This window comes from Myotis nattereri (genome assembly GCF_964212035.1).
Source record: "Myotis nattereri genome assembly, chromosome: 18".
Taxonomy (NCBI): Eukaryota; Metazoa; Chordata; class Mammalia; order Chiroptera; family Vespertilionidae; genus Myotis; species Myotis nattereri.
The window spans coordinates 5,814,956-5,834,073 of record NC_138093.1 but is presented as its reverse complement, the minus strand read 5'-3'; the positions used below and the strand labels follow the sequence as shown (position 1 = coordinate 5,834,073).

Genomic DNA, 19,118 nt, shown 5'->3' with positions numbered 1-19,118 from the left:
TACGCCTGGGGGGCCTCGGGGGCCTGGGTCGGGCTAGTGAGGCTTCTTAGTGGAGGAGACTTTTAAGTTGGGCCTTGAAGGAAAATATGTAAGTTTCTTTTCTGAGGGGCTTTCTGATAAACAGGGAAGAGCTAGCTCAGGGACATGAGGCCAGGGTGGGGGGCATGAGCTCAGGAGATGACGGAGGCTCCTGGGAACTTAGATCCTGGCCCAGCTGGCTGGTGCCAGTCCTTGTCCTATACCCTTGGCCGCCTAAGTGCAGGGACACGGGGTCTTGGGCAGCACTGTCCAAGAGGCGTCCCTTGATGATGCAAATGCCCTATTGGGCGCTACTGCGCCTGTGATACGCGGCTAGTGCGACTGAGCAACTGCGTGGCCACTCGCTTCGTTTTGACGAAGCTTCAGTAGCCACCACTGAACACGGTGTGGCCCTACGTGCTTCTCACTCCAGGTCACGTTGGAATCACTCGGGATGGCGTTCAAACTTTCTGATGCCTGAGGCCTGAGCGTCCCCGAGATTCTGATTTAGTTCCCCTAGGGCGGGGCGTGGGTACCAGTCTTCTAGGTGAGCCAGGGTTCAGAACCGGTGACCCAAGACTTTGTCCGTCACACTCTCAGGAGTGGGGAGGCCCTTCCCGTGTCACAGCTTCGCCTGCCCCTCCAGCATCCCTCACCCCCCACACTCCCATTCTCCCCCCTCCCCACCCCTCCCCCTGCCTCCGAGGCATCCTTGGTCTCCTCTCCATTCATGGTAGGATCAGGCCCCAGGCCCCTCCCACAACCTGCAGACTCTCTCCCCCTCAGCCTCACCCACTTCCCAGCCCAGAGACCTTCCCCATTCCCCTCAGAGCTCCGCCAGGGCCTGGACAGCAGGGGTCAGAGGTCAGGAGCCTGGTCCTTGCAGGCCCCTCACCCTTGGATAGAGCCCAACCAGCCACTTTCCCAGGCTGGGCGAGGCCGGGGCGGGCAGGGGCCGGTGGCCAGGATGAGGCCTGGCTGCTGGGTCGCGTCCCTATTAAACAGATGCGCAGAGGCGGGAGGTTTGGGTAACAAGGCTGGAGCCTGGAGAGAACCTTCCTTCCCCACGTGTCTTGGAAAAAGCTTTCTGAGCAGGGTCTCACCCAACAGCTGATGCCCACCCATCCCCCCATGTTTGCCACCTACCCCCCAAAAACAGCTTTCCCCAGGACGCACACGTGGCAGCTTGTGCACTTTTATTATTAAATATATAAGCAGCTTCCTATTTTTTAAATAGATATTTAAATGACTTTATATAAAATAATTCATCACTTCCAAGTGTAAAAACAAAATCTCACAGTGTGTGAGCCAATGTTCCCTCTCGGCTTTCTCAGGGAAAAGAAGGGGTCCTGGGCCTCCCGCCCCGAGGCAGGAAAGCAAGTCCAACCCATTTCGGAAGGAAGCTCTTTGCTTTCTTGACTCTGAAAATACTATATGTTTAAGGGATGGGGGTGGAGCAGGAATGACTTTTCCTGTTTGTTTTTTCCTTCCACTTTTAAATACATACTTCCTGGCATCAAATAGAGTCTATGACTAGGAGGCTGAGTCCCACTGGGGAGTCCTCTGCTCCTCCCTCAGCTGTCAGGGACCAGTGACCTTCACTTTCAAGAGCAGGAAGGGAAGGTGGGGGGCCCGGCCCAGCAGCCAGCAGGGTGGTCTCTCCGTGGAGGGCCCAGGACAGCAGGAGAGAAGGGATGCAGCTGCACAGAGGGACCAAGGACAGCTGACAGCCCTGTCACCTGCGGCCCAGCTCTGGAGCTGCAGCCGGGGGCTGGCCCAGGAAGCGGAGGTCCTCAAGGCAGACTTGGCAATAGATGCTAGGTCCTTCCCCCACCCTGGCTTGCCTGGTTACAGAGACTGTGGTCCTGGGTGGGTGCGTGGGGCGAGACTGGAGGTATCACTGCCTACCAGGCCCCTCACAGGGACAGCCCGCTCAGCCCCGGGTGCCCACGGGCAGCGGCCTTGCAGCTGTGGCTGCAGCAGGGGTCAGGGCGTGGACGCCTCCCCCAACATCGGGGGCATACCCATCATTTCAAAGACCGCCCCCGTGTCGGTCTCTGCCCTCCCCACCCTTCTCCCTTCCACTAGTCACTTCCCTCTTGGGAACGTCAAAGTGCAAAATGCAGAAACCCGGGCCAACAGCAGCCTAGAGACCTGCTCTGGTGCAGCCCAGGCGTTCTCCCGCCCCATCAACCCAGGGAGTCAGAGGCCAGATCAGCGGAAGGTCAGGGCTCAGGGGCTCCCTCCGTCGATGGGACGGGCGAGGCTGGCTCGGGCGGTCAGTGCAGAAGCTGGGGAGGCCGGAGGGCGGACAGATGTGCATCGGAGCTGTACAGCAGGCAGGTCCAGTCTTCACAGTGCAATGGCTTCCTTCGCGAGGGGCGCCCCTGGACGGCCTCCCAGGGCAGCTCCGGCAGGTTCTGGAGGGCCGGTGGGGCAGCAGCCAGCCTTGGGCTTCACCTTGGCATCGAGAGCCCAGCAGGTCCCGAGGGCAGGGCTAGCCTCCCCTCTCTGCCTGGCACCAGCACTGCCAGTGGAGGGCTGTTGGCGCGGCAGGCAGCCTTCTCCTCCCGTCTTCTGGGCCGCCCACATTTCCAGGAAACCAGCTGACGCTGTCCCGCCCCGCCAATCTCAGGCATCTCTCCGTGACATGTGCCTGCTTGTTGGGGCAGGGACCCATCCCTGGGCACAAGGGTTCTTCCATTCCTCAGCGCCCACCCTGCTGTCCACAGCCACGGCCTCTGGGTCCCTGCCCAGGTGTTGGCCGGAGGAGGGCACAGCCCCAGGGGCAGAGAGTACTCCTCCGGGCTCGCCAGCCCCCCTCAAGCAGATGGGAGCCTCCAGGGCCCACGATAAATATCAGCAGCACGAGGCACCCGCCGGCCCTCTCCGAGTCAGTCCAGAGTCTGGGGGTCGAGGGTGGAGGGGCCAGCCCAGCTGCCCTGGCCTAGTCCTGGCCGGCAGCAGCTCTCAGGGTGGGCAGGCCACGTTCCCAGGAGGATGGCGGAGGAGGCGGGTGGACGCCCCGTAACATCTCCTGCCGTGGAGAGACTGTCCTGTGCGCCCAGCTGTGGGAGAGAGAGAGAGGCCCGTCAGCGAGTGGGAGCGAGGGAGGGGTCGCCGGGGACATGCGTGGGGGCGTCTGGCGTTCCTGTGGGCTGGTGCTATAGGGAGGACTTCCTCCCGTCCCTGGTCCCTGCCCTCGCCTTCCCGGCCACCCAGACACCGCAAGGGCCAGGCCGCTTTCTCTGGCAGGGGTCCAAGCCGCGGGCCAGACTGCCCTCACCTCCTGCCTCCCCCTGGGGGAGCAAGGACCACAGCGGGAGGGGACGGGCCTGGTGGGAGTCTAAGCAGGGGTGCAAGGCACTGCTCGAGCAGAGGGGTCTGAGGGAGGGAAGGGGGCATTCGAGTGCCCTTGGCCCCCTCCTCGGGCAACACCATGTCACTGGCCTCGGCCCAATGAGCCGAGGGTGAGCTCTGCTCACTCTAGCAGAGAGAGGTCTCGTGTCCGCCTGCAGGCATCCGCCACAGAGGGGGCGCACACCCTATCGGGGACAGCAGAGCAGGAGTCACTGAAGAGGAAGAACCAGAGGTGGTCCCAGGATAAGGAAATCCCTCCCGATCACATGCTCACCCAAGCAGCCTCCTTCCGGATGGGCCTCCCTGCATCTTTCATGGGAGTGAGGGCCTGGCTCCCTCCCCACCCTGCCCCCAGCCTGTCCCCAGGCCCAGCATCCTCAGGACGCTTTGTTCTCAGACCAGAAATCCCCTGGACTCCGGCCAGCAGCTTGACTTTGGACCCTGTGTGGAGCTCCCCTCTCAGGCCATCATAGGCCCCACTGGCCAAGGCTGTGATGGGCAAGGCGGGAGATGGGACCAGCCCTCTGGCTCCCAGCCCATTCCCAGGCTCTGGAGGGACAGGAGGGAGGAGCCCTGGACTGGACATGAGCCACACTAGGCACTGCTGGGCCCCAGGGAAGAAGGACCGAGTGGGCGAGCTCCGACAGGGAGGGCTGGGGGTGGTTTTCTCTGAGGGCCCTCACCCCCGTCTCCTGTCACGGTGGCAATCAGGCCAGCGCTGGCCCTGACTCTCCCTGAGACCCTGAGTGCCTGACCTGGAGACCACCCTGCCAGTGTCCCTCTGACCCACTCTCCACACCCACCAGGCAGACCTCAGGGTCCCAGATGTGTTATCTTTGCTCTTTTCTGAACAGGCTCCCCTGGTGTGGAACACTCGTCAGATCCCCCATCTCCTAGGAGTGGCCCGGGCCTGGCGCCCTACACCTGGGAAGGCCCTAAGCGCTGGCTCGCGTTGGGCATGGGGTGAAACTCGATAGGTCTCCCCAACTCCTTGGCCAGCCAGTCAGCCAATTAGCTCCCCAATCAACAAGTAACCAACCAGGCGGTTACCAGCTGGTCAGTCAGAGTCAGTTAGCTGGTTAACGGGTTAGCCAGAGGCTGGTTAACTAGAGGCAGCTGGCCAGAGGCCATGGGTCTGTCAGCCCTGAAGCCAGTCGGTCAATGTTTATTGAGTTCTTGGCCACGTGCGGAGAAGCCCTCTTTGTATTAGAAAAAGAAATGCCAAATCAGTGGAAGATACGGTCCCTGCCCGCAAGGGGCTTACAGCCTGATTCCGGGTGCGGGATGTCCACATACACATAAAACAAGAACTGAAATGTATAAAAACAACATCCAAGTAAGTGCAAGTCGATACAGTATTAACCAAATACCAGAGGGCAGAGGGGATGGACGGCAGGAGGGACAGAGGAGATACCAGGAAGGAGGACTTCCCGTGGCTGACTGGGCGGAGGGGAGGGAGGGGAGGAGGACGGGCCGCCTGGCCCGAGAGCCAGTGAGGAGTCACGAGGGTCACATCTGTATCCACGTGGGCGAGGACGCCAAAAGGCACCCGTCCTTGTGCGGGAGACACACTCGGGAGGGCCAGGGAGACAGACTGGGATGGGAACCACTTCAGTGGGCTCGGGTGACGGGCAGACACCGACAGGGCCGTTTTCACAAGGACGAAGACAACTCATCTTTGGTTAAAACACTGAATCTGCCCAAAGTCCAGGACAGAGGTCTGGCTTGACAGAGGTTTATGGGAAAGGGAACTAGGGCTTTTAATAGACCACAAGCTAAATATGGACAACAATATGATGCAGTTGTAAAAAAAAAAAAAGCTCAAAAAACTAATGCAAACTTAATCTGTGCGCATAGCAGAACAGTGTCCAGATCAAGGCAGGCAACAGTCCCATGCACTCTGAGCTGGTCAGACCACGTCTGGAGCACTGTGTCCAGGGCTGGGCGCCACACTGGCAGGGGACATTGACAAACGAGTGTGTCCAAAGGAGGGCGACCAGGATGGTGAGGGGTCTGAAAACCACATCATATAAGGAATGTTTGAGGGCCTTGGCCACATTGAGCTTCGAGGAGTCTTAAGGGGGACGTGGCTAGCTGGCTTTAGGTACGAGAGGGAGGGTCATCCGGGGGATGGGCGGCAGCGGAAAAGCCGCTAGACCTGCCTGAAGAAGGGCTTCCTCACGGGGCTGTGGGTGCTATGGGAGATGGCAGGGAGCTTGCCTGGCTCCCCGAGTGTGCGATCGGACGCTGGGAGGCAGAGAGGGGAGGTCCCTTTGGGGTAGGAGGCTCGACCTAGTGACCATGAGAGCCCTTCCGACACGAAGGCTCTAGGGCTCCATGCATTAAAGGGAGGGGGGTCCTCTCGTCTGGGGGGAGGGTCAGACCAGGGTGCAAGCAGAACAGAAACCGGCAAGAGGGACTCAGAGCAGCAGCTGCCAGGGAGTGTGGGGGCCAAGCGGAGAGGGTGGTTTGAAGTGGCTGGCGATGCACGGCCACCGGAACCCTCCAGGAGGGTAAAGGCCTGACAGGAGGATCTGGGGGCTCTGGTGTGGGCAGTGGCAGCAAGAGCAGAAGCTGAGGGCAGGAATAAGAAGCCAATGCATAATGGGAGTGGGGTGGGGCATATGTAATACTTTCAACAATAAAGAATTATTATTATTAAGAAGAAGAAGCAGCCGCTGCCAATGCAGAGGGAATGGGCCTGGCCTCAGACAGGGTGGAGGGGACGGAGGGGCCCTGAGGACCCGGAAGGGAAGAGGTTGGCGGCCCTGGTGATGGTGGGAAGAGGAGAGAGGGGCGCGAGCCACGTGTGTGGGCCTCCGGGGAGTTGGTGGTATCTCCATGTTAGGGTGGGGGAAAAGGGCAGAGCTAATTTTAAGGGGTGGAGAGGGATCCAAAACCAGAGGCTTACCTTAGCCTTCCCGCTACACTGGCATCTCCACCTGTCTGTCCTCATGTTGGGTCAGGGGGCTGCGGGCAGAGCACAGGTTGACGTCAGATTCCAGTGAATCCGGGGAGTGAGGAAACCCCCTAAGTGGGCCCCCCACCCCCCCCGGGCCCTCCCCCTCCCCCCCACACATGTGCTCTAACCCTCTCAGGTCCAGGAGACCAGACCTGCCTCACCCTGTGAAGAAATCAGGAGAAACCCCCACCCTTCCTCCTCTCCTCCCCCATCCTGTTCCGAGCTCCACTGCCTCAGAGCAAATGGGAGCAAGTCTCCCCCAAATGTAGAGGGGAACCAGGTGCCAAGACAGGCCCCCGATGCCTACAGAGCCACCCAGCCCCGAGGCTCACCTGCCCTCTGGTTGCTCCAGGGGAGAATCCACGGTCTGTAGCTCTCGATGGCTCTGGGGACAGAAAAGGGCAGCTCAATGAGCAGCGGGGGAGGCTGGGGGACACGGTCCCCTCCCCAGGCAGGGCTCCCCCAGCTCCCCCTGTGGGAGCTTCCTGAGGCCTCCGTGCTGGGGGCCCCCCCGTCTCCGCCCCGCTGGGCTGTGTCCTATGTCCTGGCCCCAGGCCCTGCCCTGGTGCACAAGCATCACGCTCCTCCATGTGCTTCTGGCCCAGGAATGTTCTCTCCTGCTCGCTGCTGCCCGCCCTTCCGCTGACCGTATACCATGAGCCCCCCAGTCTTGAAGAAACCCTCCCTGTCCATCTCCCCTCCTCTGCGCTCAGCCAGCTTCCTGGTGTGAGTGTCGGAAGGACCCAGGCTGCCCCCAGCCAGCCTGCCTGGACCTGCTCCTCCACCCGCTGCGCCGCTGTCCCCAGGAGGTGCCCGCCTCTCGGCCACCATCGGGCTCTTACCCGCCGCCGCCACCACCAGCAGAGCAGCAGGCCGCCCACGACCAGCAGGACGAGGATGGTGCTGGGCACCAGCACGGGGCGCACAATCTCGCCGGCCTGGGGGGTGGAGGGCGGCAGCACCCCGCCTATGTCTGTCAAAGGAACGGGGTTAAAATGGGCATGGGGTGCGGCCACCCCCTCACTTGGTCCTCCTTCCAGCCCTGCGGTGCTCCTCCGCTCCCGGGCGCTCCTCCTGCCCTGCGGCCCCCCGAGGGGCAGGACACTGTCCCAGGCGTGGCTGCCCGGAAGCCTGGCCTGAGCAGAGAGGGTGGAGGGCCGGCTGAGGCCTCTCGGGCGCAGGAACAGGGGCCTGGCAGAGCCTGGCGCCTGGGCGTCTCTGGGCGGCACAGATGGACGGTCTGTCTTCTCGGGTGTGTGACTCCAAGCCTGGCCGGTGGGTCTCCCAGAGCCCACCTTGGGCCGGAGGGTGCCGGTTCCATCCGCTGGCGGCTGGCCCTTGGCTGATGTGCGGAGTGGAGATGCTGAGATGAGGTTGCTGTGTCTGGTGGCCGCCGCCTGCATGCTGCCTCCTCCCAGCCTGGAGGGGGAGGGCTCTGGGCCTCGGGGTGCAGGCCCCTCGCTAGCTTCTCCAGAGGCCTCTTCTAGGGCCCAGTTAGCGCTCAACACAGAGTCGAGAACGTCCTCCATCCCAGAGACGGGAGCTCCCACCGAGGGCTGGGCCTCAGGCGAGCCTCCGACGGGGCCTCCCTCGGCGCCTGGGGTCTCTGGTGACTCAAAGGTCTGGCACGTGCTCCTGGGTGGTCGCTGCTTGGCAAGGCCCGGGTCCTCTGTGCGAAGGGGCTGCTCACTGCGCAAGAGGGAGCTGTCCTCTGTCCCCTCAGAGTCAGCCCAAGGCAAGCCAGCCAGAGGGGCCACGGAGGGGGCAAGGGGCGGCTGAGGGGAGGCAGAGGTCAGGTCACTGCTAGGGGTGGCTTTGGGGTACGGGCAGTTGCAATCAGGCGTGGTCACCACATCTGAAAGAACCACAGAGGGAGAGAGAAAGACGGAGGAGCTAGAGTCACCAGCCTCCAGCACAGCGTTCCCGAGGGACTCGAGAGGGTCCCCGCATCCGCTAACTCAGCCCTGGGGCTGAGGGCACGACAGGACTGGCACAGGCAGGGAAGGTGCAAACTGCAGGGCCTTATGGGTGAGAACAGAAAGCAGGATTGAGAGGCGCAGCCTGGGGTTGGGGTCAGGGAAGACCGGAGCGCCGCTCTTCCTGGGGTTCCAGGTGGCCAGACGCCAAGCGAGGGGTGAGCAGAGGCCTCCAGGGCTAACAAGACACCCTCAAGCCCCACTGCGTTGGCTGGAAGCAGCAAGGTGGTGCCATGCACAGCAAGGGCCACAGCCGCAGGCGGGAACGGCTGGGGCTGGGCTGTGGCCAAGGCTTGAGGCCTTGGGATTGAAACAAGGAGACTGGACTTGGCCACTGGCAGGTGCCGGGTGGCGGGGCTTCAGTTCCTGCCTCGGGGAGCAAGGTTGCACGGACGAGGGCACACATGACACGAGACGCAGAGACGAGGACATGTAGGGTGCACGGGTGCAGCCGGTGCCAGCACTGGGAGAGTTTGAATGATGCTCAGACTTCAAATCCAGCCTGTCCCTTGAGGGGACACTCAAGGCATCCTGAGGACTTCGGGAGCCTGGGTATCCTGGTGATTGGCAGCGGGGTTCTCAGAGCCAGGGCCCTGACTCCCAGGAGGAACTTTGCTCTCTCCACGGAACGCCCCCCACATGCTTGGCCGCCCTGCGGAGCCGGAGAGCCTCCATGCCTGCAGGCTCTCCCCGAGGGGCCCCCTTGCCCGCTCCCTAATCTCACAGCCACCAGCATGGTCCTTCTTGATGCCTTGACATGCAGACATATGTAGCTGTACATGCACACACATGTCAGAAGAGACATGTGCCGAGGACCACCCAGAGATGCACGAAGCCACACATGTACACAAAACAAGCACATCTACACACAGAGGAGACGAGTAGCAGCCAGGCTGCCTCCGGGGGTCCCTCCAGCCCACCTCCCACCGCCCAGTCCCCATTCTTCCACACGCTCTCCCCTGCCTCACCCTTGCCGGTCCCTTTGCTGCTTACCTGGGACGGAGCATTTCGCAAAGCTGTCGCTGCAATTCTTGCTGAAAATGCTCTGGTTCATTTTAAGGAGGTTCTTTGTTTCATTAAAGACGTTCTTGATCTTCTCCAGTGCCCAGAGGGGTGACTCAGAGAAATTTTGGACACAGGCCTGGAAGGAGAGCAGGTCCCCCGGGTGAGGCTCAGCATTGGCCCAGCGGCTCCAGCTTGTCTGTCTAACTTCCGTGGCCTTTCTCACATCTGCCTCCTTCTCCTCTTTCATGTTCTCCCTTCCCTCTCCCCTCGTTTGCAGCAGAATCAGTCCGGAGGCCAGGAGCTATCTCATTTATTCACTGATATGTGCCAGGCATATGGTCATTACCTGGGAATCAGGCAATGAATGAGGGAGGCGGTCCCTGGCTGAGTTGGACATTGAGTCCAGCAAGGCACAGGCACCAAAGCCATTGCTACAGTGCGGCGAGTCCTGAATGTGAGGGAGTTCTGAATGACTGAGCGTGTATGACAATGTGCCTAAGAACTGACTAACAGATGAGCAAAGTTAACCAGGAAAGGAGGCAGAGTTGGAGAGAACTGTCTCTAAGCAGTGGGAGCAGACTGTGCAAAGGTCCTGAGGCAGCAAAGAGCCTGAACTGTTGAAAGACGAAAAGAAGGCTAGAATGACTACACTACTACCAGCCAGGAGGAGAGCAGTGAGAGATGCAGCTGAAAGGGGTCAGCCAGGACCGGTCCTGCAGGCTCTGGTTGGCCATGTCAAGAACCGTTAATCTTATCCATAGAGCAAAGAGACCCGTCTGAGGGGCTATCAGGGAGATGGGTGGCTGGTGCCGTGGTGTGGAGCATGGCCTGGAGCAGGCCATGGCTGTGGGTCCTTCTCTGGCGTTGGTGTGTCTTGGGAGGAGGTCCAAGGCTGCCCAGCCCCATCTCTTGAGCTACTCTTTTCTCTTCTGCTCGGGGGATGCAGGCTCCCACACACACTGGAGTGCTGGGACCCCTCACACACACTCCTGCCTTTCCTCCCAACCCCGGCAGCTCCTTCTCCGTCTCCTGACCAGCCTCTGCCACCTGACTTCAAACGCGGGCATTCCTCAGGGCTCGCCTCCTGTCGTGCACACCAGGCAGTGCTGTGCACACCTATGGCATCATTTGTGGCCCACTTGCTGAGGACTTCCAGGTACCACGCTTCCCCTAACGGAACTGCACAGGGCAGAACCTTCCTAGGCTGTGAGGCTGTAGGCATGGCTGCGTGCCCAAGGCCGGGCATAGCAGGCCCCTCATCAATGCGGACCAGATAAAGGACGAAAGGCTGCAGGAATGAGAAGACCTGGGCCTGAGCGGGGTGCCTCTGGCCAAACGGACGATCCTGTTTGGACCCATTTCCTGCTGCCTCCCCCAGGCCGCTGTAAAGGGCCACCCTGGCTCTCTGGCCTCTTCCTGGAGAAAACAGGGCCCATCAGAGAGAAGGCCCCCGATGCCCACTGTGCCCACAGGCTGATGTCTTCTCTCCTCAGGCGCCCGAATCCCTCCCCAGCGTCCCCGCAGGAGACTAGCTCCTCTAGCTCCCAGGGCTGCATCCCTCCTGGAGCCTGTCCCGTGGGCATTCACGGGGGGGGGGGGGGATGGCTTGTTCAAATGCAAATTCCTGGACCCACCTGCAGACCCATGAATCAGACTCTCTACAAGCATGTCAAACCTGCGGCCTAAGGCCCGCAAGCAGCGAGTTTGACATGCTTGCTCTAGGGGTGCACACTGGGAATCTGGGTTTTAAATAAGCTCCCCAAGCGAGCCTTAAGAACCTTAATATTGGGAAACTGCAGCTTTAATACCTCTCTTATTTAAAAAGGCTCCTCTCTCAATCCACACACACTCCCTCTGGCGACCTCTCTCTCTGCATCTTTTGGAGTCGAGGTGCCCTCTGTTCACCCTGATCTGGCACCAGCCAGTGACACTGACCTCCACGTGGCCAAATCCCGTCTCGGGCTGGGACTTGGGCCTCTGCTGGACTCCCAGCCTCCAAAGCTGCTCCCACAGCCCCTTCTCTGCACAGCAACCAGAATGGTCTCACAACGCCAGCTAGGTCTGGTCACTGGCCGGCTCACCACGCTGCCTCGCTCTTTAGGCCAAATCCGACCCGGTCAGGACCCCAGAGATCCTCCCCGCCCTTCACTTCCACGCCTGGGCCATGCTGATGGGTCCCGCATGTGCAGGCTGCTGCTCACCTCAGGCTCCTGCATACCATTCTCGGTTCTGGAATGCTCTGACCAGCCTCGTCGCTTCCTAACTTACCCATCATTGGGCCTCAAAAAATAACTTTCTTCCTCAAAGTCTTCCCTGGCTCTTCCTCCCCACCCTCTTAAATGAGTCCTGTTTCTCCCTCCTTCACGGCCCCCCTCACTCCTGCAGGTCTTCCCTCCCCTGCGTTTCTCTCCGGCCACGCAGCTCCCGCCGTCCGACATGTCGCATGTTCGACCTGTATTTTGTGGACTGTGTCACCACCCCCAAATGGAAGCTCCGTGAACGTGGGATTTCTGCCCGTCTTTGGTTTCCGGGTGTCTAGAACAGTACGTGGCACACAGCAGGCACTCGTTAACTACTTGTGGGATGAAGGAAGGGTCCCCGCGGTTTGTAATTCTGTTTTGCTTGTTACTGTTTAATGGCTGCCAATCTCACTTGACTGCACGCTCCACGAGGTTTGGAACCAGGTAGTTCTTGTTCCTAGCACTGGGCCTCCCGCACAGTCAGTCCTTAGAATGGTGTGTGGATGGAGCAATGAACGAGAGCGCGCGAGCGGGGGGGATGCGTGAGGGAAGTGATTGCTCTGCGCATGTGGGAGGGCGGGGACCACCACAGCCGGCCCTGCCCTGACCCAGGGATCAGGCTCGGGCGCCAGGGCCTCCTACCGTTTCCTGCTGCTCTTCGTAGACCTGGGGGAAGCAGTCCTCCAGCCGCACGGAGAGCTCCTGGAGCTTCACCAGGGCGATGGCATTGGAGGTGTTGTCCTTGAAGCTGATGGTGTCCTCCATGATGTCTTGTGCCAAGAAAAAGGCTTTCTTAATGTAACACACGTGGTCTTTCTGAGAAAGGAGAGCCTGGAGTTGAAGATCTGGCAGATGTGCCCACCCCAGCAGATGGAGGGCTGCAGCCTGCCCCACCCCCACCCCCATCCCGACCCACCCCACCCAACCCGGGGTGGAGAGGCCATGCCACTCCTGCTAAGGAGCATGCTGCTGCCCTCAGCTGGCCTTTCACTCTCTCTCTTTGGGATCTGGTACCTTGGGGACTGGGGTGCAGGGAGGGAATGTGGGTTCTGATTAGAGAGAGTGTTGACTTTCTGGAAGGAGCATTCCCGGCACCCCATGAATGGAATACAGAGGGTGTTCTTTGCACTGGGAGGTGGCCTCCCGATCTAGCAGAAGTATACATGGGTCAGGTGTGGAGAAACTCAGAGATGGGGACAACTTCTGGGCATGGGGCACAGAGATGAACAAACTCGGGAATGGGGCTGAGGTGGGGGCGTTGGCCAGGCATCACAGGCTCGTGGGAAGGAAGGAGCAAGGGATGGGGGTAGTGGGTGGGACCTGGTGCTAATAACCCCCAGGCTAAGCAACCTAGGCTTCTTCTGGATCAGGGGGCCCCTGACAAGTCTGGGGGAGGAAAGAGGAAGTAGCAGGTTAGGGTTCCGAGAGCTCCCCTTAGTGGCGGGATGAGGGGTGCACTGGCAGCTGTGCGGACATTGGGGAAGTACTTGAAATTGTCCAAGCAACTGATGGGGAGGCCAATCCAGCATCACTTGGTGTCTGGTTAGGGGGTGGGGTAGGAGGAAGAGGGAAAGGGCTGGACCGATCCCCTGGCTGCTGGTCTGTCTGCTAGACGGAGGTGCCTTCCATAAGCAAAGCCTGTGCCAGAAGCGTTTGTTTGCCCCAGAGCCGGCCTGCCCGGGTGCAGATCAGACCTCCACCGCTCACTAGCTGTGCTCCCTTCATCTCTCTGGGGACCATAAACAAGACTTGTGTGCCACACCATGGTTCCATCAAGATTAAATTAGAAAAGTGCCTGGGCCACAGGAAGGCGTTGGCATGTGCCGGGCCAGGAAAGGGAGCAGCAGGGGACTTGAGCCCCTCACCCTGCCCAGCCCTGGACCCTGGTACCCCAGACTTGGGCACCCAGGGATCCTCACACCTCACCCTGCCCAGCTCTAGGATTTCTCCAGCCCTCACGCTCCCACTCTACCCACCCCGAGGAGGGAATACCCGCTGGGTCCTGTAAGTAGCTGTTAACTCACCAACTGGTCCTCATTCACAAACTGAAAGGGGATTTTGCACGAGGTCTCCATCTGACTGTCAATCTGTAAGAGAGAGCGGCCAGTGGTGGCAGGGTATCTGCAGCTCGGCTGAGCTAGCCTAACAGTGGGGACTAGAGTTTCTGGGTGGATCGGGGTTTGAGCCTCATCCACCTTCCCCCAACCACACCTGGAAAGAAGATGAGGCAGACCTGTGCCTCTCACGTGCCCAAGGGAGGGCTGGCAAACGATAAGCAAGTCTCTTCCTTCTACTTCCCCCTCCATGACATAAGCTCCCGTGGGCGGTAGTGAGCTCCCTGTCATGGCAGGAATTCAAGCAGAGGCTAGACAAGTTCTGGGGATTCAGGATCTGTAGGAGCTGGGTTTAAATGCCCTGAAAACCCCTGCTGCGCCCCCTCCCCCTCCACCTCTCCACCCTCCCAGCAATGGTTCTCTGATTCTGAGCCTCAGACAGTAGCTCCTGGTCTCCCCTGGGTTTCTGTGGCAGCGACATGCAGGAGGAAAAGAGGCAGGAGGCCCAGCCTGCAGGCCCCAAGCTCAGAGCTCGGGAGCTGGCCTTCACCAGTGGTGCCCCACCCTGCCTGGCTGGCCAGAGGGATGGTAAACTCTCTTCTGAGCAGAACAGCGGCCATGACAGCAAACGATTCTGCTTGGCTGAACCACGCTGGGAATTGTTGATGAATCTGCTGGCCCGGCCAGGAGGCACAGGCTCCTTCATAGCCAGGGTGAGCCGGCCATCCTAGCCCGTTTTATAAGAAACTCCTTGAATGCAGGGCTCGAGCAGGAGCCAGGGCTACGAGGGCGGAGGGCTGGGAGTTAGGCCGGGGCCTCCGCTCCAAATCTGGAGAGGCCCTGGTGCCAGGCTGGTGTCCCAATTGGGAGCTAGCGGCAACATCTGGACACAGCAGGCAGACGGGGCTGGCTCCTCAGAGAAGCCTCCCATTGAGGGACAGACAACAGGCTCCACATGGAGAATCCGTGATTGACATTCCAGGCAATCCTTTGCCCAGGCAACCAGCCGGGAGCCCACCGTGCCCGTGCCTGCAGGGGGGTCAGAGGCCCTGACCTTCAGAAGGTCAATGAGGGGAGCATCAGGGGAGCCATGTCCTGCACAGCCCTATGTCTCCGCCTGCCACCCATCTCTTTGACCTTCTCCCTGACTCTTGCCTCAGTTTCCCCCTGGGGAGAAGGTAGGATAGGCTTGGCCACACACTCACCATCTGCTGCAGGAGCTGCAGGTGTCCGTCCCCGATCATGTGGCTACAGTGCTTCGACTCCTCCTCGGTAATACTCCTGCTCACCAGGAGACAGACCAGCAGTAGCCGGGGGCCCAGCCATGTCTGTGACAGAGACAGCACCATTTCTCCTCAGCTCTTACTCTCCCCAAGGGCCCCCATACCCTCACACCTACAAGGCTACAGCTATCCCTCACCCCAGGATGCAGCATTCCCCAAATTCAGCTTTCTGGGGATTGCCTGACAGCTCCAGCACAACCTTGCTCTCCCTCGATGACAACCTGAGTGTCGTCTCCTCCAAGAAGCCTTCCCAGACTTACCCAGGCCAAGCCTGACTACACATTGAACTGTAATGAGGACCTGGAAGGGCGCCTACCAGCCTAAATTCCAGTTTCACAAGAAACTCCTTGAATGCAGGACTTGCTTCTACCCATTTTTCTGTTCTTGCAACATCAAACATGGGGCCAGGCATCGTAGGAGCTGCCCATTCCTCTCTTCCTCTCAAGTTCATGTACCTGCATTGGCTTCCAGACTGTGAGCCAGAGACAGATGCCTTGGGCCCAGCCCTTCCTCCCACCTGGCCCCACACAGGTCCGGCTCTGCTTCTGGAAACAAACTCAGTTTCGCTGGGAACCTGTCCCGTGCTACAGCCCTTTGGAGCCCTCCATGTCTGGTTGTCAAAATCAACAGGTGGCAGCGGCAATGCCAGCACCAGTCAGTCCGTCCTGGCTGACACCTGACGAGCGGAGCCCCATCAGGCTGTACAGCCAGCCAGCCAGCCAGCCAGCCAGCCAGCTCTTAACGCGGCCAGGAAGTTTTCTGAGCTCTCTCCTCTCTTTCAACCCAGTAACTGCTCACGCCCAGAGGAAAGTCAGAGAACTGGCACCTGACACCCTGTCATTCCCCTTCTTTCCTCTCTCCCTCACCCTCACCCCTTAAGCCCCCCCCCCCCCGCCCTAAGTCTCCCCCAGATTCAGAGAAATGCTGCTAGGGTGGGGTGAGGGCTGGCACCTTCCTAGGCTCTGGGCTCTGCCTCAGTAACCCAGAGGATAAGACAAATGCTGCCAATAAACAGCGCATTGGAAAAACACAAGGAGGCTATGAAACAGCCCACAGGGACACGCTGATTTACATATAACTAAAAGCTCAATGTTCGCCAGCTCTCACCCGGGAGAAGAGGCCCTGGCTGGGCTACCAGGGAGGCTGCAGGGAGGAGGGGCCTCAGGGGGCCTGGGAAGATGGGGAGAAATCGGTGGCAGAGAGGGAAGGGAGGACCTGAAGGGAAGGCACAGCATGGCTCCATCCCGGGGAGGGGGGAGCAAGGGGAAGGGTGCTCAGGAGGACATTCTTGTGCAGGCACTTCAAGACAATGATGATTAAGGGCAGGGGGGCTGGGGGTCAATGCTTAGCCTCAGGGACTGCCTGGCTTTTGGAGTTATTTCAGGCATCTGTGTGAGGACAGTGCAGCCAACTTTGAAGATGCCCTGCCCCTGGGGCCTCAGAGGAGGATCTGAATGGACACCTGAGGGTTAACAGTCTAGCTTGTTTCTGGCTGGGCTGCCTCTTCTCCCTCCTCCTCTTCTTCCTCCCACCCACCAGCCTCGGCCTCTGGGGGCACCGGGAAGGAATTTCTGCCCAGGGCTCCGAGATGCTGTCCCTCCTCACCTGCCTCCCATCCTGGTTCGCCTTCCCCACCAACAAAGTCCCACGGAGACCTTGGCTTCAGCGGACCCTCGGGCTGCCCGTGTCTAAAACTAGCCCCCGTCCCTGCCCCAGCCGGGTGGCTCAGTTGTTGGAGCATCATCCCCCAACACCAAAACGTTGCAGGTTCAATCCCCGGTCAGGTCACATACCTAGGTTGCGGGTTCGACCCCAGGTCAAGGTACATGTACAGGAGGCAAGTGATCAATGTTTCTCACTCACATTGATGTTTCTCAATCTTTCTCCCTCTCCCTTCCTCTCCCTCTAAAATCAATAAAAGCATACCCTCAGGTGAGGATTAAAATACGTAAATAAAATTTAAAAATAAAACCTGCTCCCTTTACTTTACTTCTCTTTCCTCAGCCCCTTGTCTTGGCCTTGCTCCTCACCTCGCCCTCCCAGTTGCCTTCTCAGCCCTGCCTCCTCTCTCCATTGGGCCCTTCCTCCCCTGTGGATCTGCTCTGCCCTCCCTCACCCCACCTGCAGCCCCTTCCCCGACCCTGCAGACCTTTCTCCACTTCTCTTCTCCCAGGCTTCCCCTCCCATTCTCCGCCGCCACCGCCACCGGGAGGCCACTTGCTGCTCCTTCACATGCCACCCTTCACTTCCTAGGAGCTGTGGCAGCTCCTGCCCTGTCCCATGCAGCCCTAGCAGCTCAGCCCTGTCCACAGCTCCCTCCCCAACACCAAACCCCCACCTTCCTCTACCACCACCAAGCCCAAGATCTCCCCAGTGAACTGCACCGGAGTTTGCAAGAAAAAGATTCAGAACCATCCTTAGGCAACTCTGGGATCTGGTCCCCTGCAAACAGACCTGATCCAGCCACCCAGGTCCCCAACAGCTCTGTCTGTGAGCTGGAACAAGCAGCGGCTTGCCCGGCTCCGTCTGGTGCCAGCCGTTCCTGGGCACCAGCCCCGGCATCCTATAAGCCGGTGACCCCTGAACTTTCTCCATCCAGAAGCGCCCACTCCCCAGCAGGGCCTCGAAGCATATGCGGGGCGATGAGGAAGGTGCCCACAGGGGAAGGCGCCACACGCAGCCACAGCCACTGTGCCCGTCCCTTGGCGGTGGATCCTTCAGAAGGGAGAGGGGCGGGGGCCTCCGGCGGACGAGGAGCAGTGCCATGGCTTCGAACCCCTCTCTCCTGCCCACGGGGGCTCAGGGTGCCCCTCCGTGCAGCGGGGCAAGTAGCCTTCCCTTTCCCAGGGAAGCGCCGCAGCCCCAGGAGCAGCGCAGGGCCGCAGCGGTCTCAGCACCAGCGCCTGGGGCCGAGGGCAGCTCGCGTGCAAAGATGGGAAGGCGACCGGAGTCCGCGGGAGCCTCTGCAGCCGCAGCCGGGGACCCGAGGAGCCTCTGCAGCCGGCGCACGCGGGGAGGATAGCCGAGCTCCCGCCCCAACCCGGCCCCGCGCCGCGCCCGCCGCTTACCGTGGGAGGGCAGCGCCCGGCGGCGCCCCGCGCGGTCATACGGGCAGCTGGGTCCCGGCCCGGCGCGCTGGCCGCCCTCGATCGCTCGCTGGCTCGCTGGCCGCCGCGGAGTCCGTGCCCCGCCGAGGGCCGCGCCGCTGTCCCGGGAGTGCGGAGAGCCGGCGGCGCCGAGAGCACCAGGCAAACTTTCACTTTCCCCAGCCGGCTCCGCCGGCCAGCTCCTCGGCACAGCCTTTTAAGCGACTTAGGCATGTGGTTTATGGGAAATTACGTTGGACAGGCGCCAGGCACACACACACACACACACACACACACACACACACACACACACACACACTCCAGAGGCCCACTGAGCCGCCTCCCCGCCCCCACCCTCGGGCTGGGCTTCCCCGCCCGTCTTGCAGTCGCCTCTTCTGCTGCTCAACTCCGCGCCCTCCGCGCGCTCTCCAGCCCGCCACCGCTGCGCCGCTGGGGAGAGAGCTTTTCCTTCCTTCCGCGCTCTCCAGGCGGATCCGGTGAGCTCGCTCTCTTTCTAACATTCCTCTCAAGGGACTTTCCCCTTAGGCCTGAAAATTCCCAAATCGGAGCCGGAATGGGCTGAGAGCAGGGCAAACACTAAGGCAGGGCCTCCCGGCGGTGCAGGACGCGGCACCTGGTGGAGCCTGAGTCAGCAGGTTTGCAGGCCGCCCCCTCCTGCCTAGGAGCCCCCAAGCGGCCCACCCCTCTTCTTGCCTCCAATTCTGGGGGCAGGGGGTAGAAGCCAGACGCTGGCTACCTAGCCAGGAGGGGAGGGACTGCGTCTGGGAGCTCTGCAGTGTGCCAGGAGGCACACCTGCACTTGACCTGGGGCGGGCGGTGTAAATGCTGGCTGGTACCCTGCTCCCTCCTGGCTGCCAAAACCCGGAGCGATTGGCACCTGGGTCCTAGATTTCCCTTGGTGTTTTTGGAAATGCATTTACTGAGAAAATGAAATCACATTTTGTCTCAACACAGAATGACTCTGAGCAGAATCTAACAAGATGCATCTATGAATTACAATGCCAACTTCAGCTCTTCCTTTCTTCAATTCATTATGATTCAATGTTTCAATCCCACCGTGAGGCCACCCACCCCCTGGGAACTATGACAGGTGGCTGGTCCCAAAGAGGGATC

The 19,118-nt window shown here is 60.4% G+C and overlaps 1 protein-coding gene across 2 annotated transcripts; it reads right to left on the bottom strand.

Annotated features, from left to right (window-relative positions):
• Positions 1–1,199: 1,199 nt before the first annotated feature.
• On the bottom strand, positions 1,200–18,170 carry CSF1 (colony stimulating factor 1). Of its 2 annotated transcripts, none has more exons than XM_081112881.1 (9): positions 17,967–18,170; positions 14,821–14,943; positions 13,586–13,648; positions 12,204–12,377; positions 9,310–9,457; positions 7,183–8,195; positions 6,673–6,725; positions 6,290–6,348; positions 1,200–3,086 (listed from the first exon to the last, which is right to left on the bottom strand). In XM_081112881.1, exons 1-8 carry the CDS (start codon positions 18,003–18,005, stop codon positions 6,303–6,305), a joined length of 1,659 nt encoding a protein of 552 aa, XP_080969007.1. In that variant the 5' UTR covers positions 18,006–18,170; the 3' UTR covers positions 1,200–3,086; positions 6,290–6,302. The 2 variants fall into 2 exon arrangements, with proteins under 2 accessions (XP_080969007.1, XP_080969008.1); XM_081112882.1 differs by having other exon boundaries at positions 7,183–7,313; positions 17,967–18,169.
• Between the last annotated feature and the right edge of the window lie 948 nt (positions 18,171–19,118).